We start from the raw sequence: 27,904 nt of genomic DNA, 5'->3' as shown, positions 1-27,904 counted from the left end.
CGGGATAACGCCGCCACCTCCTCCGGAGCCTCTTCTGCTGCTTCTTCTGCTTCTTCTTCTTTTTCCACCGCCGCCGCCACCGAGCCCCGCGGTGCTCCCGTCGCCGCCCGGCCGCTGGACAGCGCCCGCTCGCCCCGGTGAGGAAGCGGCCGCCGGGGACCCCGATGTAAAGACGGAACCCACACAGCAAGCGAGTACGTATGGGCACCGCCGGCACCCCGCGGGCACCGCCGGACAACTTTCGGGGACCGCCGCGACCGCCCCAAACTTTCGCCTTCTCCTCCCCCCCCTCCTCCCCTCCTTCCCCACCTCCGAGCTCCGCCGCCACCGGGATGCTCCGGGTGTCCCCCTCTCGGCTGTCCCCTCTCCCCGCTGTCCCCCGGCCCCGGCTCGTCCCGGGCCGGGCAGCCGGTACCGAGGGCTTTCTGCTGGTTGTTGTCATGGAAATGATGCTGCCGGCGGGGATGAATGGCACTCGCCCGGCTCCTTCCTCCGGCACAACTTGGCGCTGCTGCTCCTGCTCCTGCTGCTCCTGCTGCTCCTGCTGCTGCTGGCGCCTCGCAGGGTCGCGACAGTCCCACCGAGCCCCGGAGCCCCCCCGGTGGCACCGGCCACCGGCACCCCGGAGGCTAGCGAGCCCCGCGACCTGTGCGCCGGGGCACCCAGCGCCTCGGTCGCCGGCCGGGCTGGGAGCGAGCCGGCGAGGCGCTCTGTTGCGACCTGGTGCCGGGGACGGCTGTCGGGACGGCGCTATCGCGATAGCCGGCGCGCCGCGGGCGGAGGTGCGGCTCACCTGGGTGCAGCTGGCGTTTGCGTTTGGTTGTGTGCTTTTTATTTTCTTATTTTTTATTCTCATTTTTTATTATTTTTTGAGACTATTTCCCAAGGCAAGCGCGGAAAGGGCTGATTCCCGCAGGGGGTTCGGCTGCGCGGGGCTCGGTGTTTTTTTTTTTTCTTTTTTTATTATCTTTTTTATTATTTTTTTTTTTTTAATTTTTCTTCTCCAGAAAAAAAAATAAATCCCCCCAAGCCCCACAAACTTTGGGAAGGCGCCGCCAACTTTTTTTTCCCCGGCCCGCTCCGCTCCGGTCGCATTCCTCGCCCCGCTTCCCTCTCCTCCGTGGAGACTGCCGTACGAGCGGAGCCTGGCCCCGCTGACACAATGGACCGAGCCCGAGCAGGAGTGGGTTTTCTCCGCAGGTTGCTTTCGGGAACTCGCCCGAAACCCCGTGGATTTTGGGGAGCGAGCGTCTGCGGCTCCGGCAGGGGGTGGAGGGGATGCGCAAAGCCGGGAGCGCACCGGCGCTGGAAGCGGAGCTCGAAACTTTTAATTCAATGGAGCTCCCCCCCCCCCTCACCCCCCCTTTCTCTCCTCGGCGGTCCCTGCCGGGTAAATGAAGGTTTCGAAACTCGCCTGGAGAAGTCCCGGTCACAATGGGAGCGTTTCACGCTTTTCCTCCTCGCCTTACGGGGTGGGGAGGGGTGGCACTGGGGGCTGAATGCGGGGCGCACGGAGGAAGAAAAGAGCTGTGCCGAGAGGGGAGGAGTGGGGGGCTGATTTCTTCCTAATTTACAGCCCTCACGGCTCGGAGCTCCTGGCTCCGGCGGCTGCTCTCCGGAGGGGTGCTGCGTGCTTCAAAGCTCACCGAGTGTCTCTAGGAAACCGGCGGCTCGGGGAGGGGGGCGCATCCCGAGCCCCGCGGCCGGGGAGGGCGCAGAGCAGGAGATGGGAGCCGGGGAGGCACCCAGCAGCCCGGCAGCGGGGCAAGGGGGGAAAGGCGAGGAAGGGGAAAGCTGGGGAGAAAAGGGAAAAGAGGAAAAAGAACAAAAAAAAAAAAAGAGAGAGAGAGCAGGAGTCACAGCCCGCAGAGGGCGGAGGGGCCGGAGCATCCCACGGGGAGCCTCCGGTGCACGGCACCCGCGGCCGGGGGGGCGCTCCCCTTGCCCACCCCGGGGCCGAGCTCCCTCCCTAGCCGGCTCCTGACTCTCTCCTTGCTCCTCGCAGCGCCCGGGTCGGAAGAGCGCCCCCCGCCGAGGCCAGCCTCCCAAGCAGCCTCCGCAGAGAGGTCCCAGCCGGCACGGAGCCCCCCGCCGCCGCCGCCGCCGCCGCCGCCCGGTACCGCCCGCCCCACCAGCCCCACCATTCAGCGCGCAAGATACCCGCCAGGTAAGCAGCCGGCGAGGAAGAGGAGGGATGCCAGGTGCCCTACGCCCTCCCCGGGCTCCCCTCTTGAAGCGGGGCTCGCCCCCGAGCGACGTGGAAGGAGCGGATGGGGAGCCGCCGGGTGGGATGCTGCTGCAGGCGCCGGGGGGCTCGGCGCATCCCTCACGCCGAGCTCTCCCTCTCTCTCGCAAGGATGCCACTAATAGGATGAGAAGAATACCTCCGAGTAGCCCTGCCCTGGTTTTTCACTCCTTCTTCCTCCGGGCTTTGATGACACGCCGCCCACCAGCGAACCTCCCGTACCGCTTTTTTTTTTTATCCTTATCTTTATTTTTTTTTTCCTAACGTTGTTGGGTCAAGAAGAGAAAAGCCCGGGTTATTTACTTTGCGGGGTGATTCGTGTCGGTGCCCCGAGAGGAAAAGTAGGGGTTAGGGATTAGTCAGAGGAAGGTGCTGGCAGAGGGCGAAGTAGGAGGAGTTGCGCAGAGCGCACCAGACCTTTACGTTGGGGATATTTTTTCTGTCCTCAGGTCAGACTTATTTTAGACTTAGGCTTTCTCAGCCCACTTTGAGCAGAATTCAGGGCCCTCACCTCAGCTCTCCTGCTAAGGAGATTAAAAACCAACCCCCCAGACCTGCAGCGATCTGCTTCCCTGTATCCCTGCTGGTTTTCTGAGCTAGCAAGAAGCTTTTTTCCTTCATGGGGCCACATATCAGCGCGTCCACGTGTGACATTATCTGCCCGCTCGTTCAGTTGTGTTCCTCAGTGGAAGCGCGTGGAAGGAATTGCTTTCCCTTTCTGTTCGATTAAGCACTGATCAGTGCATTTTAGCAGGCAGTCCTTAAGCTAAACAAATGATAGTAATAGGGCTTGGCATGAAATGTGTGTGCAGGGAACGGCACGGACGGAGATATTGATAGGAAAAAGAGACCTTTGTGGGAAGATACATAAATAAGATTGGGAGGCAAGGCTTGTGGAAGTGTTGTCCTTTTTTTTTTTTTTTTTTTTTTTTTTTCTCTAAATACGTGGATTTGCAAGCAGAAAGGTCTTGGCAATTTCAGAAAACAGCACTATTTTTTTCTCCCACTTTTTGATGTTTTCTCGAGAAGAAGGAAGATCTGAATACTCTGTGACAACACGATAATTGAAATCTGGTGCTTGGCTTACATTTATCTGCAAAGCGGGCAGGGAAGAATGGAAAGTTGATCTGACACCTATTATTTGGATCCTTGCACGGCAGGTTCAAGTGAATATTGAAAAGTTAAAAGTGAAGGGAGTTCTTAAAATACTGAGGAAAACTCCGTTATTTTTAATGTGGCTTTTTTTCTTCTTTTTTTTAATATGAATTCTCTATCGAGTACTTTAGGAATATAAATTACCACAATTAAGAAGAGCTGAACTGCACTGACTTTTGATACACACTTTCTCCGTATTTACTTTTCTGGTCTCTTTACGAGAGTATTTGCACTAATTGATGCATTTTATTCCTCTGCTGCAGAACCAAAGCATACCATGCACTTTTAGTCTGGGTTGCAAATTCTGGGCTAGAGTCTCACGTTGTTTGGCCAGGTGAACCTCAGGTGGATTGCAGAATTGGCTCCATTGTTTCTTGAGAGCAACCAAGGAAATAGTGGATTAGTAGGAAATGTAAAAGGGAAAAAAAAAATCTTTGCAGGCACTGTGTTGCTGAAACCCTCCCGGCTACCAGTGAACCACATTAACTTTTACAGCTAATGGACAAAAACAATTACATTGTCGTTTTCTTTTAAAAACTGAAATGCCCCTTACTTTTTCTCTTACATTTTTGCAAATTTAGGGATATGTTGTACCGCTCGCTTTTTTGAGGAGAATGTTCCACTACAGATAAGCCTCAAAAGTAACAGCTAGACACCAACCCTGGGTTATTAGCTGACCAGAAATATGCTTTGAAGGCCCAGAGTCGAGTAAGCAAAATTGATGTTTGCAAGTCTTAAGTAGCAAATACTGTGATTTGAGCTGTTCCTCTGACATCCACTGTAGATGCTGTTCCTTTTAAACTAAATATCGGTTTTAATATTATGCATTTGGTAATCTAGTTTACCCTTCATGAAAATTTTATGGCACTGTCGCACGCATACAGAGATAGATTTAGAGCCATAAACCGTTCCCATTCCGCTTATCTAATTCTCATTGACACCTATGTATATTAAGCAGCGGATCTAGGGCAGGCTGGAGATGGATTCTCCTCTCGCTGACACCAGTATAAATTCGAGTGGCCCCAGCAAGCAGAAGAGAGCAGGCTCCCTCGTACCTAATGCTCAGCTGATCCCTGATACATGTTCCTCGTAGAAGGGGAACGACTTGAGCTTAATTTTTGTTTCCCATGTCCAGGTGAGAGTGGGAGTCGGGTGTCTGACCGAGCTCCATGAAATGTGGGAAAGCTCGTCGGAAAGAGGTTAGCAAGAGTCTGGACTGTGTCTTCAGCACGTGGGGCTTGCTGTTCATGTTCTCCTTTGCCCTTGCAGATATGCCCTGTGTGCAAGCGCAGTATAGCCCTTCACCGCCCGGTTCGAATTATGCAGCTCAGACCTACGCCTATGGCTCGGAGTACAGCTCGGAGATCATGAACCCTGACTATGCCAAGCTGACCATGGACCTGAGCAGCACCGAGATCACTGCCACCGCCACCACCTCCCTCCCCAGCTTCAGCACCTTCATGGAGGGCTACTCCGGCAGCTACGAGCTCAAGCCTTCCTGCCTCTACCAAATGCAATCCGCCTCCTCCAGCCAGAGGCCCCTCATCAAGATGGAAGACGCCCGCCTTTCCACCTACCAGCCCTCGCTGCCGCCCTCCACGGACGAGGGGATGCCCAGCACCTCCATGTACTTCAAGCAGTCGCCACCCTCCACGCCCACCACGCCGGGCTTCCCCCCGCACCAGAGCCTGTGGGACGAGCCCCCGCTGCAGCCCACCCAGACCTGCCTGCCCCCCGGCCACCTGATGGAGGCCGCCCCCATGAAGACTGTGCCCCCGCGCTTCCCCCTCTTCCACTTCAAGCACTCCCCTCCGCACACGCCGGCGGCGGCCGCCCACATGTGCTACGACCCGGCCTCCTTGAGCCTCCCCCTGGGCCCCGACCGGCCAGCGGCCGGCCAAGCCCCCATGGAGAGCCACTCGTACGGGCTCCCCCTGGCCAAAAGACCAGCCACCTTAGCCTTCTCCCCGCTCGGCCTCAACGCAGCCACCTCCAGCCTGATGGGGGAGGCCAGCGGTGGCGGTGGCAGTGGCCTCCCTTCCCCGCCCAGCAGGAGTTCCTCGTCCGGGGAGGGCACGTGCGCCGTCTGCGGGGACAACGCCGCCTGCCAGCACTACGGCGTGCGGACATGCGAGGGCTGCAAGGGCTTCTTCAAGGTGAGAGCTCCGCCAGGACGCGGGTCTCGCTCCCCTCCCTGCCTCCTTCATCTTCCCCTTCCCTCCCACCCGACCCTACCACTGTGCCAAGGCTTGGAGCTCCTCCGCACCAAGCCTAGCTGGAAACGAGATGCATCCGAAAGCCCAATTTCATTTTTCGGCAGGCGGTGGTGGTGCCATTCCTCGCAGCCAGGCTGCTCCAGCCAGGAGGGCTGCAAGCACAGCCCAAGGGGCAACTTCTGGCGCGGGGCAAAACCAAATATTTAACTTTTATTTGTCTGCTGCCTCATCAGTTCAGGAAGCGAGCGAGGTCTCGCCCATTGAAAGCTCCTAGCCGAGCAGTGAGACCACACCACGCCGTGTCCCCTTGTGGCTTAGGAGGCTGTGAAGGCAGTCAGCAGCACTGACCTTTTACATGAGGCAGCTCCTGAGCATGTGCTTATGCTTTTAAGACTGGAATTATTTCTTTCTGCTTTTAGATTAGGGCACTTTTTAATTGCAACAAATTTAGATGGAGTTCAGGACTTTTTCAGAAATAGCCTAAGTGAAACACTTGGTGTAGACTTTTTTTTTTTTTTTTGGAGGGGGGGCAGTCTAGATAGTAGGTTCAATAGGTTCAAGATTTGTTAAATTTGGGGCTGGTTTGGTACATTTCTTTCTGCACAGATAGTAGTTGTGCCCCTGTTCTGGTAAAAGATTTCCTGAGTACGATGGGAACAAAAATAGTCCAAAAATAGATGTAGGGGAGGGCTCACAGCGTGTTTTTTTTTTTTATTTATTGTACATAGAACTGCTAATATTACTTTGTTATAATCCTTTGGCAACATGCTAAAATACACATCTCCTGTACAACTCTCTTGTTACTTAAAAATAATTAGAAAACGGACCACAAACAGCCTGGAAATAGCAGCTCTGCTGGGCCTGATCCTGCCCCCATGGAAATTAATAGCATATCCTGCATTGGGAGCTGTGGCTAGAGCTTATTCTGCAAAATTAATTTCTCAAGTGAAACAGCTTTCAGTTCTAAAGTGCAATGAATACTACTTGCTGTGTCCCTTGTACTTTGAAGCTGTTGTCTGAAATGCAACAAAAACATAAAATAGCATTTTCCCAATAATTTAATTGCAGGGAAAGATTTAATACCAAATGTTGAACTGATAAATTTGATCCTCTCCTGATGGCTTTCCTATTAATTTCTTTTTGTGCTGAGTTATTTATCGATGTATTTGATTTTAAGTATGGAAATGCATAATATATATTTTGCAACAATTTCTATTGTAATCTCCCAAGGCTCAGCAGGATTTTACTAATTTTAATTTCTCCTTATAGTTTTTACCCCGCTTTAAGAGCTAATTACATGTATGTAGCTACAGTATCCCTCTGTCTATTTTCTTTTTCCCAAGTCAGGTTAGCTTTCCCAGAATATTTAACTAAATATATTTTGTAGGGGGTTCTGGTATTTTTATTTTTCTCCCCGATGATTTTAATGGCTAACCAAACCAGTTATTGTGGTATTTGACTAACAATAGCGATAGCAAGAGAAGTACATCGCAGATCATTTTGATTTTATTTTAATAAGGTCAGCAATAATCAAGGGAATGAACCAAGTAGAAAATTGTTCCCAAAGGGATATTAAAAGCGGAGATAATCTAATCCCCAAAGGTAGATGCGATGACCTGGTAATTTCAGATATGATTTTATCATTCAAAGTTGCCTGTCTCCAGAGACTTGCTTCAGAACAATCCTAGATGATTTTCATTGTCAGTAGCTAACACTAATAAAATTGTTTTTCCTGCAGGCTAGTGTGTTAGGAAATTAATTTTATCTAATTATATGAATTGCACTGTCGCTTTTCATGTTGTAATTAAAATACATTTTGTCAGGTTCTAAGTTGTTCCCGAAACTATCGGTTTACTATTTCTCTGTTGCCTTTTCTCAGAGAACAGTGCAGAAAAACGCAAAATATGTTTGTCTGGCAAATAAAAACTGTCCAGTGGACAAGAGGCGTCGTAACAGATGTCAGTACTGCCGGTTTCAGAAGTGTCTCAGTGTCGGCATGGTTAAAGAAGGTAAGGACTCTTGCTATTATTATCCCAAACGGTGGAACGTTGCATTTAATGAGTACGTGTGTGAGTGTGTGTGTGTGGACATGGATGTCTTTACTGTGAATTTTGCAGTGGTGGGGTTCCTAACTTGCCCTGAACGTGTGCATTTGTGTAATAAGGTATTGATTTATTTTTTGTCTTGTCACCAAAGTTAGTGGGTTTATCATATCTAGACTTTCTGGGACCCCAGAGTTCGAGAACAGCAAGGTCACGAGAGGATAATTTGACTCTGGCCAAAATGTCTCCTTTATGAACTTTGAATGTCGTTCAGCAGTGCTGGGGGCTTCCATGCATTATCTCAAAGGGGCTGCATGTCATTGTCGTGCGTGCATTTTTGCATACAGTCTTGTCTTGTTCCCACAAGCTGATTGTAAATTTGCAATTAATTTAAATGGAAACAGGATCAACTCATTAGTCCCAATTCTGCAAATATTTAAGTACGTGAGTAATGCCGTGTGAGCAGTCCCATTGCAAATACCGACGTGGATAATACAGCCTGTATGGTGTGAACATATTTTTCGGCTGCTTCGAGAAAGCTAAAATTACTTGGAAAGAAAGACCCTGCCATACAGGAGGTGCGCTGGCAGTAGTAGCACTTGCATTTCATGTTCGGTTTTCTTTCAGCAGTAGAGCCGTGCGTGTGCGTGCACATATAGGGGCACACAGGCGTGCTGCAAACAAAGCATGAGCGCTGGGAACACAGCTGGGCTTCAACTCAGCAGTCAGGCTGCTGCTTACGACCAGGGGTCTGACGCCCTTCTGGTACCGTTTGTGTTTCTCTGCGATCAAAGGCATCGGGAGCACGTGCTGAAATTGGAGAATGCTCTTGTTTTTGCTGGGCTGGCCATCGCGAGGGAAGCAGGTGCTCGGTCTGATCGGTCGTCTGCTGGTGTCCTCACAACTGATCCCCCTCTTTTTTATGCAGTTGTCCGCACGGACAGCCTGAAAGGGAGAAGAGGTCGGCTGCCTTCCAAACCAAAGAGCCCCTTGCAGCAAGAACCTTCTCAGCCCTCCCCGCCTTCTCCTCCCATCAGCATGATGAACGCCCTCGTCCGAGCTTTAACCGACTCCACGCCCAGGGAGCTTGACTATTCAAGAGTATGTCTCGCTTTTCTTTGTTTGTTTTCTGCATGGAAATGAGTCATGAACCGCATTCCTACTTACCAGCCAGTTTGCTAAAATGAAAATAAATCTCAAATTGGGGTGAGAGTAGAAGTTTGCCCAGCCAGCCGTGCCTATTCATGGCAGGCGGATAATGATGGGAAAGGAGGTGAGCTGGAAATCAGTGTTAGTGGCTGTTCATTGTCAGGGTTTCAAACACAAGGTTAGCTGCTGTGTGCTCACATGGGTGAGCGAAAGCAACAATGCACGGGCAAACAGAGCGCTCTTCTCGCAAAAGGCTATGCCAGAACACCAGCCATTACAAAACGATCGATTAATCTACCAAACTCGGTAGTGTCCATCTGGCTGGTATCTTAAGTTTCAGGTTACGAATGCTAAAATCTAACTGAACTTTCCCGGTATGCTATAAAGGTTACATAAAGTAACATTTGATGGATCTATATTGAAATCAACAGGAATTTTGCCATTATTTAAACGGGGACAGGGTCTGGCTTAGGATACCCCAGCATGAATAGTTGTTAAGCAAAATTCACATTTGTGAAACAGACCATTAGATCAAAATTCTGAAAGATTAATTCAGCAAAGCTTTGCCACATATTATATATTTTTGTGACCTTGTTCCTTATTGTATAGTATTTGCCATTTAAATATTGATGGGATATTTTGAAAGCTTTATAAAACTGTTCTGTAGTTATTAAAATTCAGTATTGAAATAGCTTGTAAAATACACTTTTAGGTAGGCTAATACATGAAAAGAAAAAAATACAGCTAAGGAAAAACAAGATCAAATTCCTCCCTCTTAATGAAATATGATTAAGCCTCAGACTGTGAAAAATACAGCTGTATTCAGACAACATTTACATTGGCCATTTATCACTTGTTGCTAAGTAATATTTAATACTAAAACATATTTTATTGTAATCATATAAAAATATTCTATTGTAGAATATGCTTGCATATGTAATTTAGCAATTATAAGCATGTTGTAGCTTCTTTTCCTCAAGCTACTGTATACAATTGTGTGTATACAACTCTAGAATTTTATAGATTAATATTATGAATCTAGTGGTTTAGTGCCTGACAGCATTTTTGGGGAGAATACTCTGGCCATACTTAAGTGTATTTTAACTTACCCAGAAGGTCTCAGGGGATCATTCTGCAAGCACTGTGCACTTTGGCAGGAATCTACTGGGTTCCACAGAGTTACACGAGTCTGACAGCCCAGTCCATGAAAACAATGTCCAGCCTCGTCTACTTGCTTACAGGTGTAAAATTACAAAATTAGATGAAAACTCTGATTTTTTTTTTTATGTGACTTTTTTTCTTTGACCTACAGTAGCTCTTCCTTTTCTAATGAAAACAGCCCATAGATCTTACTGCTAAACAGCCCTGTTGGTCCTTACAGGAAGCATAGGATTGACAGCAGAGTAATTTAGTTTTGGTAGCTAAAAGACCATGTATGATTATGTTTTAGGACCTACTAATATCTAAGCTTTTATTTACATAAAAAAGTATTAGTCTGTTATGCTTGGCAGTAGTGATAATATGAAATTAAGGTAAAAATTAATAGATTTGTATGTTTTTCATAAACTTTATACTTTTTTTAAAAAGTTAAGGGAGATCAGGAATGACTACCATGTAAAAATTGAGATTAACTAAACAAAGTATACAGGTATCTGACCATAATGCTAAAAAATCACTGCAAAGGATCCTGTGCCAGTAACGACCGGCTTGCGGCACGCTCGGTTAGGCCGTGACCCAGCCGTGCACCACAAATGGGTAGATCTGGAAACCTGGCTTGGCGTCAGTCCTAACACTTCCATTGCCACGACCTTAATGTTTAGCATGGTCTTCATGTTTGCAAGCCGTAACGTCGTCTGGCCTGTTGCAAAAATACTAGGAAGAGTTTCAGAGGGGAACGTGTAGCCCTTCCCTCCCCAAAAACGCAACAACCTACGCCAGAAGTATAAAATTAAATTATACAACCTACAAATTTTAAAGCAAAACACAGTGGAACCGGTTCTGTTGAGAACATCGCTACTTCTCCTTTCAGCACTGGTTTTAACTTACCAGCCCACAGCAATGGTATATTTAGGTACTTGGTTTCAAAAAGCAATTGCTAGGAAGAGAATTTGGTTTATGAACTCTTTAAAGGCCAAGGGCCGTGGTCAGGTCTCACACCTGTTTTACTGGTACAATTCCATGAGTTTAGACTTCTCAGTAAGTGAGAGCAGAAGCAGACCCTGTACCTTGCCATCCTTCTTCGGGCAAAACAGCCACTGACTGAAATAGAAATGTTGCCTTTTTGGAGGGGGAGTGCGGCATTCAGCCAATAATCCCACCCCAAGCCCCGGCCAAAAATGAAGCAAAAATCCGTGCTTCAGACACAAGAAGGGGAGATTCATGGAAAAGGAAGCATGGCTTCTGGTTGTCGGATTGTAAATATGCTGAGCCAACGTTGCTAGACTTTTGCAGCTACAGCAGTCCATGAAGGTGTCATAAAGCAGCCAAAGGGTAGGGCTGTGTCGTGCTATCAAGCTCTCCAACACCACCAGGCTTTTAGATATGCCATATAAATTAACATTGCTCGCTACACACACATCTCCCCCTTGCATAAGTCGGGTATCCCTGAACTCCTGAGGGCAGTAGGGCAGAGCTGGCTCTCCCCAGCAGCGCCTCCAGCCTCCTCTGGCAGGTTCAGCCGTGCAGGACTCAGCCCCTCCAGGCTTACCAGCTGTCCTGGTCAGAAGTTAGGTCAAATATCACCTCTCCTCAATGAAACAACCATGTCGGGGGAAAAAGAAAAAGATTTGGGGCACAGAACAGAGCCATACGTATGCTTTGTGCTTCCTTACCTACTCATAAGACCATTGAATGTAAATAATATTTTATTTCAGCTACTCTTTGTAGCAAGCAGTGACATACTCCTGTGGTTCAAAACTATATCGCTCCCTGTAATTTTTTACTGTCTTCTGAAAACGCTCCCATGGGCTAAACTGTGCCAACAAATACAGGTTAAATTATTTTTTGGTGCATTCTATCTAATTAAGTGGCCCAGTGGGGTATACAGCACTGTAACATTCAGTTATGTGACAGGGTAGCATTCAGCTTCATTAGACAATGTGAAAACTTTGTCGTACTTTTGCCAGAGGAATGCTTTATGAATACTGAGAGCAATTTAATACCTGGCATAATTACGTCAGCTTGTGATGAGTTATATTTTGGGTGAACGTAGGGTAGTATCTTTCTTCTTTTCCTTTTCTTTTCCCTCCTTTTCACTGATCAGAGGATCGAGAACACACTTTGCCTTAACACTGCCTGTAGGCAAGGCAGGAATTTCCATCAGCCAAAACTTTCCATTTTCCTGTATAGAAAGGAGTCGCAGCTCAGCTCCTGCACAGCAGAGCAGGTCTCCCAGAGTCTTGAGGAGCTGAAGGCCATGAGTGGGAAAAGCTGATGGGAAAAGCCCACCTCCTCACACTCACTTAGCTTCATTAGAAGGGGGTGCAAGGTATCTAAAGTAGCACTCAATTTTTTCTGCCTACTAACCACCCTGGTGCATCTTGCTGCAGTCCAGTGCCAGGAGTATTCTTTTGCACTGCCTGAGCCTTCCTCATCTGCTTTGTTCGGGTGGAGGACTGAACAAATAAGCCTCTAGTAGCATACAAATTGCCTACTGCTGCTCCCCATCCTGCCCGTATTTGGCCTCCTCCTGCCTCGCTGTCATCCTTCAGGGCAGCTGGGGCAGAGTTTGGCTCCTCGTGAACTTTAGCAGAGGGATCACACATTGCATTTGCTGAGCTCACCGTACAGAAGTCATGTAGGTAGTGAGCAGAAGGGGGTCATTCAGGGCTAGCACCAATACCCCAGAGGTATCTGGGACTTGTAACATCCTTGCTGTGGTTCAATGGTCAATCAGACTGTGAAACCGTGTCCTTCATCCCTTACCTGCCAACAGCAACCACCAAAGTGGCATGCCTGTAATGAGGTCCTCCCACTGCACTGTTACCTACTGAGAAGAGCTGTGGGTCTTTCTGCCTCCCTTCTGGCTTGGGATGCTAGGAAAACCTTCAGGCTGATGGACTCAGGCCCTAACTGCACGTGGAAAGTAGTTTCCAGAGGGTGTGCAGCGATGGGGACCACCCCAACTTTTCCTGGCCGAGTCCCAGAGGCAGCATTTGTGCAAAGCCTCTCCCAGAAATAACCCACGCGGTGTCTGATGGGGAAGCTGCTGTTTCAGTAAATTCCTAACCGTTCAGCTCCCGCCCTTCCCAAGTGCAGAATCAGACCAAGCCATGAAAACTCCCATTATATTTCCTGCCAGAGAGAGAGCAGTGCCGGGGAAGTGACAGGGATCTGGCGGGGAGGAAGCAGGAGACAGCAGGGAGGGAGCTGTCAGGGGGTCGTGGGGAAGTTAGGCAAGCTGAGGCTGTCGAAGGGTTGTCTGGAAGAGTTATGGCCGCGTCAGCAGGATAATAGGTTCTCCTGAACCTGAAACGCTTCCATCTGCAGGATAAGAGGTGATACGGGGCAGCTGGTTTACTCTCAACCAATTCTGTATTCAAATGAAGCGATGCTGCACGTGTCAGATAAAAGATGATTTATCTTGCATGTCTCTATCACTGTCAGATAAAATGCAATTTGAGAGGTTGGGGAAGAAATCTGCATTTTGGACGTGCCGAGACAAATTCATCAATGGGAAATTTGTTTAATTGTAGTAAGTTAAATAGTATTCCTCCTCTATTGTGTTAAAAATTATCCTACCCACCAGGCTGCCGTTTGTGTTTACTAATTGCTTATAGGCACTTGTAAAATGTGATAATATTTTACCTATGAATTTTAAGCGATTTCTCGAAGTGTGGAAATATTTTTGCCATATGCATCTGAGTAGCAGAACGCCTCTAGGTAGCTAGACAGGTAGCTAGACGGAGACCTGCTTCATCTGCCTTTGACAATAACGCCAAGCTTTGCCACAGAAGGGAATGTTGTGGGGCAGGTAACACTGCCTGTTTCTCCGAGTGCCCTATAATGCGTGTAACATTGCTTTCTGTGGCTTTCATTTTAGTACTGTTCCACTGATCAGGCTGCTGCAGGCACAGATGCAGAACATGTACAACAGTTCTATAATCTTCTGACTGCCTCCATTGACATATCTAGAGGCTGGGCAGAAAAAATTCCAGGATTTACTGACCTCCCAAAAGAAGATCAGACATTACTCATAGAATCAGCTTTTTTGGAGCTGTTTGTACTAAGACTCTCCATCAGGTAACTATTTATTTCATTTCCTCTTGAGCTGATGTGAAAAATCATCCGTCTGAATGCTTTTAAGGAATAAATGTAAATGTGGTGATACCTTTGAACACGGTCAATTTAAAAACAAACAAACAAACAAAACATCAGCAATGTCTGCATCCGCAGGATATGGTGTTTAATTTGTTTTAAACTGCAGAAAAGGAAAAAAAAAAGACAGTGATTTAAAAAGAGAGTGTAATTCTCACTAATGTGCTTCTTTTTATTTGATATACCACATCCTCTTCTCTAGTAATCAAAATTGATCCTTGGGTACGATTTGAGAAAGTTTGCTTCATACTCATCAGCACAAACTATAGAAAAGCACTTTTAGTATAAAAGCTTTTCCTCCCCTTCCCCCCCCCTTTTATTTTTTTTGTGCATGCACATCTTTGTAGTCTGTTTTTGAAAGGGATAAAGAAGCTTTAAAATCTTGTTCAGATTGTTTTTCTTCTTAATACCAAGTCATTCAGCAGAGTGAGGTGCTATTTGTCAGTCTGGCACTAGTTAAGACGTTTTACCAAAGACACTTTCAGGGACTGGGGAAATTCCAAGCTGGTGATTTGAATTATGCCCTTGTTTCTTTAGGTTGAAAATGACCTTTGCATGCAGCTTTTAACGGGGATATTGGCAATGGAGGGTGGGGAGGAGAGGAGAGCTTGGCTGTAATACTGCTCCTGCACACAGGTTTTCACATAAAAGAGCCTATTATGTTATGTGTTGTGCATTATTACACGCGCTTTCCATTGTTTTTTCTCTATCAGTTTTAATAATATGAAAGATACAGATGAGACTAAATAAGTGCTGAGAGTTGCAGAATCTCTTCTTTCTTCAGTTTTTATTAGTTTTGTGTTTCAAAACGCATGCACGTAGTGTTCCTGTGGCTCAGACATACAGTATTTAATGTAAAATGTCTTCTCTGTTTATGCCTTTGGGCAGGACCAAAATCTTAACTAATTAGACAGCCTACACCACATGCTACAGCTAACCTCAGGCTTATAACTCTACGAAGTAAGCAATCATAGAAGCTTGTTTGTTGTACTTCTGCCCCAGGGGAGAAGCATATTGTCAAACGTGAATGCCCACATATGTCTCAGGATAATATGCCTTGGATTTTAAATGACAGACACTTCAATACTGGTTATGCATGTTGCTGTAAAGTAGAGGATGCATTTATAATTTTTTCAATTATTTTTATTCAAGGTCTGATACTGCTGAGGATAAGTTTGTATTCTGCAATGGACTTGTGCTTCATAGACTTCAGTGCCTTCGTGGATTTGGGGAGTGGCTCGACTCAATTAAAGACTTTTCCTTAAACTTAAAGAGCCTTAACCTTGATATCCCAGCCTTAGCAAGTTTATCAGCTCTAACTATGATTACAGGTAAGTGCTCCTTTGTTGATAGAAAGCTTCAGACTCTTATCACTTTACTTTGATGTAGATTCAAGCAATTTCAGTTAACTTAGCAATATTCCAGGTAAAGTGAGTGTGGTTTTTAAGCACTGTAACGACCATACTGAAATTGCGGACTGTAACATTAGACCGTCAGATACACCTATTAAAGCGTAATCTAACTCTCTATTTCTTCATGGTTTCATTGTTTTCTTGGAATAGTCTCTAAAATGCAAACTGCTTCCAAGCAAACTGAGTAGCTCCCACAAAAGCATTTGAAATACGTGCTGAATTCCCAGAAAAGCCCAGTGAAATGGCTAGGGATAAGTCTTCTGCATAGGAATACTAATACTGGGGTGGCTCGAGAGCTAGAAGCCATACAGCTCCTATAGCTCACCTCTCAGCAAGGCAGCTGGACCAGAAAGAGTCCTTCATGAGGGCAGGCAGGCTGCTTTGGGGAGCCAAGGTACAATAGGTATTCCGTGTACTGCTTTTATTTGAGAGAGAAAACTGGAGAATAGTAAGAGAAAAGTCCCTTCTGCAGTTTTACAAAAGCTTCTGCATGTGCATGTGACCATATCACCCCTTCTGCCTGATGGGGTGAACAGCAGGGAACCAATGTAAGAACCTGCCAAATCTGGCTGGGAAGTACAAGCCAGGGGAACATAATGTTATGAAGTGCAATTTTCTCATTCCTGAGACAACAAAGCCCCTTGAAGCGCATGCTGCGTACTTTGGGCTTTTGGTAGTTTTAAGAGGTATGGCTGGCAGAATGAAGAAAGGCTGGGGGAGAGGGTTCCTGACGAGCCATGGGAGCACAGCAGAAGTCAGAGCAGCAGTCATCACTGCTGAAAGCCTCGCGCTCGCTTCAGGAAAGGGGCTATCAGAAAGGCACTGCAACCGTGTTGTCCGTGCGTGCTGGTGCTTCAGCATGCCTCCAGCTCAGTCTGCCCAGGGATGCTAGGAGCTCCGCTGGGATGGATATTGATTTCCTCCTGCATTTCAGGCCGCCACCGGTTTGCAGGCAATAGCCTCAGCAAAATCAGCTGCAGTCTTCATTTTACCTAGGATGAGTTGATGCTTGGGAAACACTGAGATAAAATACTCAGTGGCAAATCGAAAAACAAAACAAAACAAAACAATGCTATAAATTGGCCAATTCCCACTGACATTTGTGGTGCCAAGATTTTGGCTTCAGGGTTTGGATCATACGGTTCCCTCCTGCATTTGAGTGAGGGGTTAGTTTCTACATGGAGTAACGTTAACTCTTGGCTTCTTAACAGAAGTATTCTCAGTTTTTAATTGATTAATGTTGATCTTTTTCTGCAGTTCAGAAATGCTAAATTAAGGCCCAGATTCTCCTGTCTTTGATGAAACTCTTAAGTCCAAAATAACTCATTGGGGTTACTTTGTTGTACATGAAACGTTTCCAAAATGAGCAAAATGTTAAATTGAGTAAGAACATTCCCAGCTTATTTTTGACTTCTGTGTATAAACATCCACACGCAAGCATGCAGATATGCTTACATATAGGTAATATAAATGCAAATATCTATATATACATGTGTGTGCATACATGCCTATAAACGAATACAATATAGATGTACACATATGTACTTCTATATCTATCAATCAAGGACAGTCGCCGTCTCTCTCCATATATATTTGCACACAGGCATATATGCTCACATACATGTAGTGCTTGTCACTGATTTAGGCTATTTACTATAAGTTAGGTATGTCTTTTTAGATAGATATATATCTATGGAGCTTGTTTCTGGTTATCTTCCTGAAGACTGAGAGGATATAGGTAGATAAATAGGATCCCGTACAAACTCTCCATGTGAACGTAGGAAAAGCTACTCTATAGGAAGAAAAGTTTTTCTCCTTACAAAGCTGTGTCTTACTTTGTGTTCAGTCAGACACTGTTTGGTTTCCCTTACAGAAAGAGTCAAGGTTGTCCCGTGGCTGGCTCAGATCATCCTACAGCATTTAACAGAAATATCTCTTAATTGATAAAGACCCACATTTCATCCTTTCCTTGATAACAGCCCTGTCAGGAGTTTGCTGTTTTGTACTAGTCTTCCCAAAGTTTCTAATCAAATGGAAATAATTGTTGCTTTTAAAAGGAAAGCATTTCTGTCCATAAAAGCTTTAAGGTTTTCTGCATTTGCCAAGCTTTTCTTGATTTTCTCCCCTGCATGAGATGTTGCTTAAAATTAGAGTACACCTTCATATGCAGTCCAAGGCTCCCGTGTCTATTGATTTATATTCACAGGTTTCAGATCTCCAAGGGCACTTAGCTAACCTAGGGACTCAGTTGGAAATTTGGCCACCTGAAAATGGATGGCATGGCATAAAGATGAACAATATTAAAAAATAAAAAATGAGAGAGGAAATGAGGTAACTATAGCTAAGGGAGCAAGGGAGCACCACAGCCCAAAAAGCTGGGGCAGTGGTTCTTTTGAGAATTTCTCAATGGTAGTATATTTGAATTGTTCATAATCAGGAAAATCTTGAGATTTGCCTCTGATATTGCATCCCACGAGAAATGGCTTCCTGTCCTCTCAACAGTTTGAGTATGACAAGTCACGTGCTGGTTTTCAGACAGTCCCACCGAAAGGAAGAAACAATGAAGATGAACTTTGGAAATCTGATTTCTGTTGAACATTTTCAAGTAACCGTTTTGGGGCATGGCTTAGATTTAGGTGGATGTTTTGTGTGCCATTCGTTGTCCTGCGGAGAAGGTGCTCTTCTCTCCTTTATTGGAGGCAGTAGGGAGTTAGGAAACCCTGGTTCAAATCCTTTTTGTGAGTCAGAGCAAGAGAGAGTGACCTTTTCCAGGAACATAGGATATCCGACTATTGAGTGTCACTGTCTTTTGTGTTAAGGCCGTTTGACATGTTTTTTGGGCCACAAAGTGGCCGTTGTGTATGATGATTTGGGGACAAGCTGGTGCTGAGCGAGACACCCAAGTCTCAGTGTCTGGTCTGATTCCAACAGGAAGGGAATGTGGCCACGGATCTCCCATGTCCCCGATGAACATTAATGTCATTGGGCTGCAAGCTATGAAGAAGCAGGAAAGCTGTTTTGTGAATTTAGTTGTTGGCTTTTATTAGAAACACTGCAAAACAAAATGTTGGCTTGAGCAAAATTTTCTTAATTATTACATGAATTGTTCCAGTTCTCATTTTACATTAGCCACTGTTTCATTACTTGATTGTTCAACCAAAAAAAAAAGGGAAAAAATTAACAACCCAGTGATGTGCAGCAGTCAGAGCTGGTTTTAATACTGTACAGCATCTGAGGTAGCACCAAATTCACAAATTCTCTCTCCTAGTACAAAAAATGTCCCTGTGAATGATAACCTGCTTGTTCTGCTTGATTTCCTGAGTGCTCTCCATCGCCCAAATGAGGACGTGCTCTTAGGAAACAAAACCTCTCGTATGCTAGTCATCGAAAGTATTGGTGAAGGAGGAAACTAAGAGAAGTCCCTGCTCTTTCATAGGTCCTCTGTCTGTTCTGTGAGAGTGACAGGGAGAGATAACACCCCTCTCCTAGTGAAGGAAGAGGGGCTAAATGTTAAAGATTGTGTTGGGGGCTAAACAACATCCCACTGTTCCCAGTGTCCCAAGATACCGAGGGCTGTTCTCTCATTTTGGGGTGTCAAATCAGCTCCCCACTAGCAGTTACGGTTGTTCCAAGGCCCTTTAACTAACCCTACTGACTTGCTTGGAGCTGCGAAGCTCCACGTCCTATCTCAGCTGCAGCTGCAGGTGACAGCACAGGGGCATGGCTCTAGGCATATATGGCCATTCATTCTGCTCAGTAATCTTGAAGGGAACAGCAGGAGACCTACCGAGTACTACAATGCTCGCTAATTCACTGCTTGCTTTGAGTAGAGCTGGAGGTACGCACAGCATAAGATAAACAGGAAAAGGTTTTGTAAATCTGCATCCATTAGCAAGTCCATACATTTGTGCTTTTTCTGTTTATTTCATGGTTCCTGGGAATTTCCAGTAACTTCTATAGAAAGAAAAGTGCCATGCTGGAGTGCTGCTGAATTTTCAATTCCTTTCAGATAGGACGCAAGCTTGAAAGAGCACCCAGAGTGAAAGAAATGCTGTCTAGTTTTTTATGGGCAGCTTGCAAACAGTTAAAACTCTTCAATGTCAAAGCACATCATTTTTTTCTTTAAGGTACTCCTTTAGGATCTTCCTCTCTCTGTCTCTCTTCTCCTTTTTTACTTCCCTCAGTTGGTTAAGAAGGGCTGGACACAACTTCCTCCAGAGCACATTAGCAGTGCTCTGAGCATCAGCCAGAAGAAAGTAATTAGAAAACGCCACAATACACTCACCCCACATCCCCATGAAAGCAAGAATTGAGTGTTGTCCTGTTCTTTTTCTTGCGGGTCACTTGTTCTGTTGGGACGTAGGATCTTATGAGCTAAGGAAGAGTGTCAGCAGGGACAGAAAGCTCTGTTCGCCTTGGGGCAGGTCCTGTTGTTAGTTGCAGTGGTAGATGCCCATGGTGGCATCTACCAGTTGGGTGAGGTGCATGGATCACATGTGTTCCTGTGCAGCCACTCCATGTGGACCTCCTCTAGCTCCTACACGGTGTTGATGGTGAAGCTCTGCAGATTAGGCCAGATAGGAGCTCAGGCTATCTTTCAAAACACTCCTCTAGCCTCCCAAATGACCATTTGTAATGCCAAAATATAAGGACTGAGGCTACAACAAAGATCATCTGAAGGCCACGCTCCAGCTTAGTTTCAAATTTCCTCCTGCTCTAAAACTGCTGGTGTTTTCTTTCTCTCTCCTGTTGCTTCTCTCTTCCCCTCTGCCTCTTCCTTTCTCTCTCCACATCCAAATATTATTGTTTTGCACACTTGACACTCTCAGTGGGATGCTGCTGAGTACAGAGCATTCTAGCCCTAATTCAGCCAAGCTCTTTCAGCATATGTTTTATTTTAAGTATTTTACAGACCAGCCCAGAGCCACTGTATATACTGGGCTTATTCACACTCTTAGTGCTTTGTTAGGCTGGCACTAGAACATTGAAGAATATTGTGAGGTTTCAATTAATTATGAGTTTTGTTTGCCTTCCTGCTGTTGGGCTTTCCGTTCCAGTTTACAAACACGGATTTTAGCACCATCAGTCATACCAAGAAACAGTAATGAGTCCAGGCTGGCTAAAAAGGGTCCGGCTGCTGCAGTTCCCTTCTGAACATGGATTTGTCCAACTTGCCTGCGGAAGGGAGGCTCACCTACTCTTCGGCAGCAGATACCCTTCAGTCCTGCTGCCAGGATCCTCTGGAGTGGGTGCTTCGTGTGCTGGGTCTACACATGAGCAGGTGGCAGACTGGAGGAGTGTAGGAGAGCCGGTTATAAAAAAATCCCTCCAGATTGCATTGTCTGCCTTCCCCCCTCCACTTTGACGAGGGAAATACTGTCAGCAGCTGAAGTGAAGTGCTCACTCCTCCTTCTCCCCTCCCACCATTTTGCTGAGGCAAGAGCTCTCTCCTCCTGCAGCAACTGGTGGCCTGTCTTACGGCGCGGTCTTCTTAAAGGAGGAGGGAGCAAACTGATGTCCTCTGTGGTCATTCAGCTCTAGGCCTTATTTACCTTGCAGAGGGCACCTATATATAATATAGGGCACCTCCTGAAGACAATTCACCCACCTAAAATCTGAACCATCTTGCAAAGTGATAGGCAGGGTGAGCATGGGCCAGGCTGCAAGAGAAGGGGATGCTCCTGGCTCTGTCAAGTTGCAGCCTTGCTGTTCAACCCAGAACGTGCAAGGTGATCAGAAAGCTGTAGGCAACTGAGCCTGGCGTTTCTTTGAGTTATAGAAGGGGAAGAGGATTGTGAAGGGGGAAGAGAAAATCAGATAATTATATTGAAACCGAGACGATCAAGAGGCCTATTTTAAGTCTGCGCCATTAATCTGGTGCGTGTCTGGTGGGACTGTTTCTGACACCTCAGAATTAACGAAAGCTAAAACTAACCCACCCTAACACAGGGCACGGAGCCTAAGGGTCTCTCAGATCCTCAGGATCTTCTAAATGCTCGCGCTCTGCAAGAGCATTTCTCATAAAGGTAGCACTGATTCTGCCTAGCCCTGGTGTAATATACCCCATGACGGAGACTGGGGAGAGAAGGACTAGCACAGCTGGTGACAGCTTTCCCTGCTCTCTTTCTCTCTTCCTATCAAGTTTTGGCTGATCAGCATAATTATAGCACAGAGCCACATTGAGATTCCTGGAAATTGTGTGTGGGAAAAGGGGAAAGGTGTAAAAAACTTGCCGTGTTCAGTTTGCCAGAATGAGCTGCTAAGTTTGCAGAGCTTTAGAGGCAAGACTTCCGATGAATCATTTTGACAGGCTTATGGAGAGCATCTTTGCCATAAATCACCGTTTTTCTTGCAAAAATCAATGATATCCTAAAACACACGGCTGAGAAATCCTATATTCACTTTACCCAGGCCTTTTTAATTGTCCTTATAAGAAAGTCTGAATACAATAATATTTACACACCTCCTCAATCAGTTAGAGAAAATCTATTAGTTTTGACTAGCTGTCCTTCTTGGGATAAATCTTGGCCTTATCAGTCATGTGTGGATAAGAACATCCTGTGGAAGACTGGGAATGATTATGAGGCCACTGATTTCAGAAACGGGGCACCTACTTGTCACAGTGCCTCATCCTGCTCCCATACAGTTAAGTAAGAAAGACAGCAGGTCTTTCTTTGCCCAAAAGACACTGGTCATGTGGAAAAGGCAAGAAAATGTGTTTCCTGCTATTTGAACCCTAACTATTAGATTTAAATCTTCGATGTGAATTAGACCCAAGAATCCTCAAATCTACCCAAGAGAGGTAATGGTCGGATTGTGATGGTAATGCCAGGGCAAAATACCCTTTACTAGCAGAGGGGGCTTCCAAATTGATAGCTTTGACTTTACAGGTCCTCAAGGGATGCCTTAAGGGTTGGAGACTGAAAATCCCTTTTTCCAGGGAGGCAGTTCCAGTTGTGAGAAATTACACTTGTAGAGATTTGAAAGTAGCAAAGTCTACTTTTTGGGTGATTCATGCAGGGGAGGACAATATGGTTTATCAGAGACTGCTTTCGTGTTGTAGTACCACAGAGCATGTTGGGGAGGTAGTATGTCTTAATCTGGAACTTCCTTGATTTTGTTATTTGAAGTAGGTCTGCTTCAATCATTGCACGTGCTGTATTTTGCATTGGCTTGCTTCGTGGCTAGATGTCAAAGACACAATTTGTTCATGAAACCTTCTGAACTGGTCAATGTAAGACAAGGGCTGTTTAGTTCTGGCCTGGATTGTTAACAACATTACTGTGTGCTCAAGAGCCAGAGATAATTTTCCGTGCTCTGCTATAACGCACAAATCTACTGAGGCATTGGTCTAAAAACGTAGCCTGCTATTTTGAAGTCAGTTTTGGATCCATTCTAGTATTTCAGCTCTGTAGATCTATAAAGATATCTTCGCTAACATAGCCAGGAAACAACCTCAAAACAGATTAAATATGGAAACTCTTCAAAGACCACAAGATTAACTTAATGTCCTGCAGATTCTCTCAGTAGGCTAGTGGTTTAAAAAAAAAATACAGCTTTTCAAATTTATATAAAATATTTATCCTCCAAGATTTTTAATGGCAGAATCTGCCTAAGTATTTACTCCCAGTGACCTGTGTAGTTAAGGTTTACGTAATTACACTATACACCATTTACTGGAAAGGCTTTAAATATTCATTGACTCCTCATGTTTTAATGTAAACAAGGCACTTAGAATACACAGGGTTTTTTAATTCCTCCAAGGTGAAAAAGATGTCTGAAGTAGCTGTTACTGCTTGGATGAGTGTTGCTTTGAAGGGAAAGATGATGGTACTTAAATGGTTCAGAGATTTAATGGCCAGAGGTTTACGTGGTTGCAGCCTGACTCTGATCCCAAAGTAGTATTCTTCAGGAGCTCGCTCCGCATAAGTCAGTAAAGTTGCAAAATTGTAAAATGGGTGAAAATCAGTGGAAAATCAAACCTTTCCACTCCTGTCTGCCTTCATTGAACTGTATCTGTTTGATCGTGTTGTCAAGAACACCTAGCCAAAGCCATTGGTAAGGGGAGGCAGCGAGGAGCCTATATACACACACCAGGGCAAGGCACTGCTGCGCCTGCTTCTGGGAGTAGAAAAAAATGTACTCAGTGTTTATCAGGGGGATGGACAGAGAACATATCCATTGCCAGCTCCTCCTGGAGTGAAGAAGGAGGACCAGGACTTATGGCACTGGGCACAACATGGCCCATGGCTACCAGGGTTGGGGGAGAGGGCTAGGGCAGGCAGACAACTTCAAATGCATCAAACATAGTAGATGCAAAAATTGCTCACTGCTCATCTGCTGCCACCACTGTTTTTTCCATGTCTAGTTGGTTAAAATTAATTTCACCTGCATTTTCTTAGATTAACTTCCCTGGTATAATGCTGTTTCATGTGTAAATGGCCAAGACTTTGTTCCAAAGCCACTTCTTTCTTATCTGTGAATTTCCAAATCAAAGAAAAAATCAAAATTTCACAAAATCATTTGAGATTGTTCTTCTGAAATGCTGTATTAATTCACCCACTGAATCTCGATAGCAAACAACACAAAATTATCTCTCTCATGTACCAGTAAAGAGGCTGCTTTGAATGAATCACAAATCTGATTCATTGTACCTAAGCTTAAAGAACTGTGGATGTGTTTAGCAGCGTTGTAGCATTTTAAAAGGCTATTCAAAGGGGGACAGGCCCCAGATCCCCTTCCTTTTCGGGGTGTTGAGGTTTTTGTGATGGATAACATAGCAGCCTTTTCACTTCAGCCATTGCTCACTCAAAGCAAAATAGTTAACTTCCAGGCCTCTTTTATCTCGAGCCTTTTAAAGATGAATAAACTAAAAAGCAGGAGCTGATCAAAATAACAAAGGATGGCGAGGTGCCTTTAGTTTCTCATAAGAGTGTCTGCAAATTCCTGGTGGAATTCTGGGCCTGGCGCTGATGGAGCTGGCTAAGGATATCGATCGCCACTTGAATTCACTGAATAAATAATGGTTGCCATAGTTATTGAGCATTCACAACTGGTGGGGAAGCACGGAAATCTCCAAAACACCTCCTGTGATAGTTTTGCTGGAAAATCACCCAATTAATTCTGTCTCATATCATGGAAATTATGCGAGAGATGCAGGGTGCTCGGGCTCCTGGTACTAGAATTTCAGTCCTAGCTGAGCATCTCTGCTACCCATTTTATGCAGCCAAAAAGAAATGGGGGCTTATCATCTCCTATTTTGTGTGACAGCGAGGTTAAGTGGCATTGTATAACCCCAGCCGTTCTAAGAAATGATACACTTTTTAAAGCATGTTTTTGCTTTGAGTACCAGAGCACGTACGTGGTTACGCCGATGAAAAATTAGTCCTCTCCAGCTGAAGCAGGGATGCTGACGTGTTTGTGTTTCTCTTCTTGTGCCCTGGCTTTGCAGAACGACATGGCTTAAAAGAACCAAAGAAAGTGGAAGAGCTATGCAACAAGATCACAAGCAGTTTGAAAGATCACTTAACTTTCAGTTGCCAAAACAAAGGACAGCCGCTCGAGTCCGCAGAGCCTAAGGTACTGGGTGTTCTTGCTGACTTGCGCTCTCTCTGCACACTGGGACTGCAGCGCATCTTTTACCTGAAACTGGAAGATTTGGTGCCAGCCCCTTCCATTATCGACAGGCTGTTTCTGGACACCCTACCCTTCTGAGTCCAACCACCCTCCTGAAAGGCAAACGCCCACCAGAGCAGGCAAATGGATCGTGACTTACAGCTAACATTTCTGCCCTCACTTAACAGAAAAGCAGCTCCAGCTCTAAAATGAGGTCTTTTCTGGCGCTTTGACCTTACAACCTGAGGCCTAAAACTTACTGGCTTACTGTTTGGGGGTTGTGTTCTTTTTTTTTTCCCCCCTCCCCTTTTTTTTCCTGTTGTTGTTGTTGGTGTTTTTTTTTTTTCTTTTTTTTTTTTTTTTTTCGTGTGTGATTTGGGGTTTTTAAATGGCTAATATGGCACTTTTGGACAATGCTATCCCAGCAGCAGTAAAAGGTTAACATGACTGTTTCAAACCTGTTGTTTAACACCTCATGGGACATGAGGAATAAAATGGTAGAAGCTGTGTGTTTGAAAACAAGAACAGCAAATAGTTGTTTGCCAGGGTAGTATGTGTTTTGTGATGATACCTTTAGCATACTTCCTGCATCAAGGGCACATATATCAGCACAATCGAAACAAAAAAATTCACTTTTTTAACAAAGTACATTCAATTGAACATTTCATATAAATCCAATATAGCAAAATGACAATGGCTGTTAGCTCCCATGTTCAAGTGCAATTTTTTAAAGTGCTGTCTTACTAAGTCTTGTTTATTAACTAATTTATTTTAATATGAAAATAAACGGAAGAAACCAAGTGAGAAAATTACGTGCACTAACTTACCACGACAGAGTTTTCCAAACTTGATTCCTTGTAGCGTGACTTACTGACAAATGTCTGTGGAAGACACGGGAACGACTGCAGCTCAGTTGCTCCCTAGACAAGGACATCCGAGTAAGTAGTGGCTGGAGCATACAGGGTCAGCATCAGGGATAGTTCACTTTTAGACTTTAACGTTTGTAACCGGTTAGTAAACAGACGCACGATGGTTTTAAAGAACAAGCAAGTCTTGTAAAATAGTATGAATGTAAGTGCTAGGAAGGATATAGTGGGCTGCGTTTAAACATTCCGTGTTCGTACTCCTTTTTGTATGTTTATACTGTTGATGCCATATTAATATGAAATAATTTGTTGCATAGTGTCTTTATTTGTATAAATGTTTGTATGCATGGTATATTGTATTGGCTTTGCCTGTATTTATTGCAATGACTGCCAGCTCATGGGAGCCCTGTTACACAGGATAACAAATTGGGGTGTTCACACTGACTCAGATACACCAGTTGGAAAACTATATACATATATATAATGTGTATATATATATATGTATATACCTATATTTGTGTGTGTGTGTGTGTGCGTGAGCGTGCGCGTGTCTTTTTATTAACCATTTGTATATAAAATATCTGTCAAATCACAAGCAGAGTTATTTTACAGTTTATTTGCAGTGACTTCTAAGGCAGTACTGTTTAGCACTTTGATATTAAAATCTTGCTCATGTTTTGCTAAATTCAGATAATATTTAAAAACTTTAGTTCTAAAAAACTTTATATGCACTGTATTAAGTCAAAATTTTGTTGGTCATTTTGCTAAGGAAATTTTTGAATGTCAACCTGATGTCACTGTATCTTTTGTTAGCTTTAAACATTCTAGCTTTTGTCTTTTTTTAAACTATGCTGTTTATATGGAAATTAAATTATACAATCAAACAGATGCCAAATGAATTGCCTAATTGCTGCAAAGGATAACCCAGATATCGAGTCACTGTATGGTTTTCAAATAGTAATCTGGTATTTTATCACTTACTATGTTTGGATGTGCTTTTATGAAAAAATTATTCTTATATCAAGATTTATAGTAGTGTCAATAGGGAAACAGACTTCTAATCACTATAGTTAATATTTCCGGTTTACCTGCAGATAATATTTGGAAAAGTATTGCTTTTTGTATTGACTTTTAAGCTTATGTGCAAACATAATAGCATAATTAAATATCAGAGAAGCTAATGTTTCTTGTAGGTTGCTGTAACAAGCCTGACCAGCAAGACAAATATATTTTGACTGAACTTGCTTTTGTATATACTATATATATATATACATATATATATATACACACTCACACACATGTGCGCATACAGAAACATACAGACGCAGAACCCAAAAGTATGTTTACTTCTGTCTCCTTGTGTAAGACACAAGGTCCTTTGAGAAATCCTTCTACCTAGGGACAAGGCCTGCAAGGTGCTGAGCACCAGCTGAGGGCTCGCGAGCTCTTCCCTCGCGAGCAGGCCCTCCCGATGCATTTTCACGCCGATCAGCATAATACGGTGAAATTGCTTTTTCGTTGAGCGAGGTTTATTTATTCAGTGGGATGCGAGTGGAGGTAGCAGGTCCAGAGCCCCACGTGAGATTTCATGTAGCCGGTGTGCTTCAGTCTTCCATAGATAGTCTTAACTGTGATGCTCTCCCAGATCCCATCATCTATGGAGCCGTCCTTCATTTCAACTTCAGTGCACAGACGCATTGTAGAGTACAACCAGTGACAGGTCACGGTGGTAAAAGGAAGAATTAATGCAGAATAAATCTACTACTTTCCTTAGAGCTCTCTCAGTGTGATCATGCCTTTGTCTAGGCAGAATTCAGGAATATATCAGGTGTTAAGGGAGAGTGCCTTGCTTTTGTTTCAGACAACAGTGTTTCAAGAGTTTCTTCAC

The 27,904-nt window shown here is 45.0% G+C and overlaps 1 protein-coding gene across 2 annotated transcripts; it reads left to right on the top strand.

The window, feature by feature from the left end:
• Positions 1 to 3: 3 nt before the first annotated feature.
• Positions 4 to 27,904, top strand: NR4A3 (nuclear receptor subfamily 4 group A member 3). Of its 2 annotated transcripts, none has more exons than XM_084306805.1 (8): positions 4 to 194; positions 2,006 to 2,167; positions 4,670 to 5,556; positions 7,496 to 7,625; positions 8,587 to 8,759; positions 13,849 to 14,048; positions 15,276 to 15,454; positions 24,987 to 27,904. In XM_084306805.1, exons 3-8 carry the CDS (start codon positions 4,672 to 4,674, stop codon positions 25,247 to 25,249), a joined length of 1,830 nt encoding a protein of 609 aa, XP_084162931.1. In that variant the 5' UTR covers positions 4 to 194; positions 2,006 to 2,167; positions 4,670 to 4,671; the 3' UTR covers positions 25,250 to 27,904. The 2 variants fall into 2 exon arrangements, with proteins under 2 accessions (XP_084162931.1, XP_084162930.1); XM_084306804.1 differs by lacking the exon at positions 4 to 194 and adding an exon at positions 4,536 to 4,599 and having other exon boundaries at positions 2,029 to 2,167.

The sequence above is a fragment of the Netta rufina genome (assembly GCF_964035555.1).
Source record: "Netta rufina genome assembly, chromosome: 2".
Taxonomy (NCBI): domain Eukaryota; kingdom Metazoa; phylum Chordata; class Aves; order Anseriformes; family Anatidae; genus Netta; species Netta rufina.
Note: the sequence above shows the minus strand (reverse complement) of the source record. Positions and strands in the feature narration are given on the sequence as shown.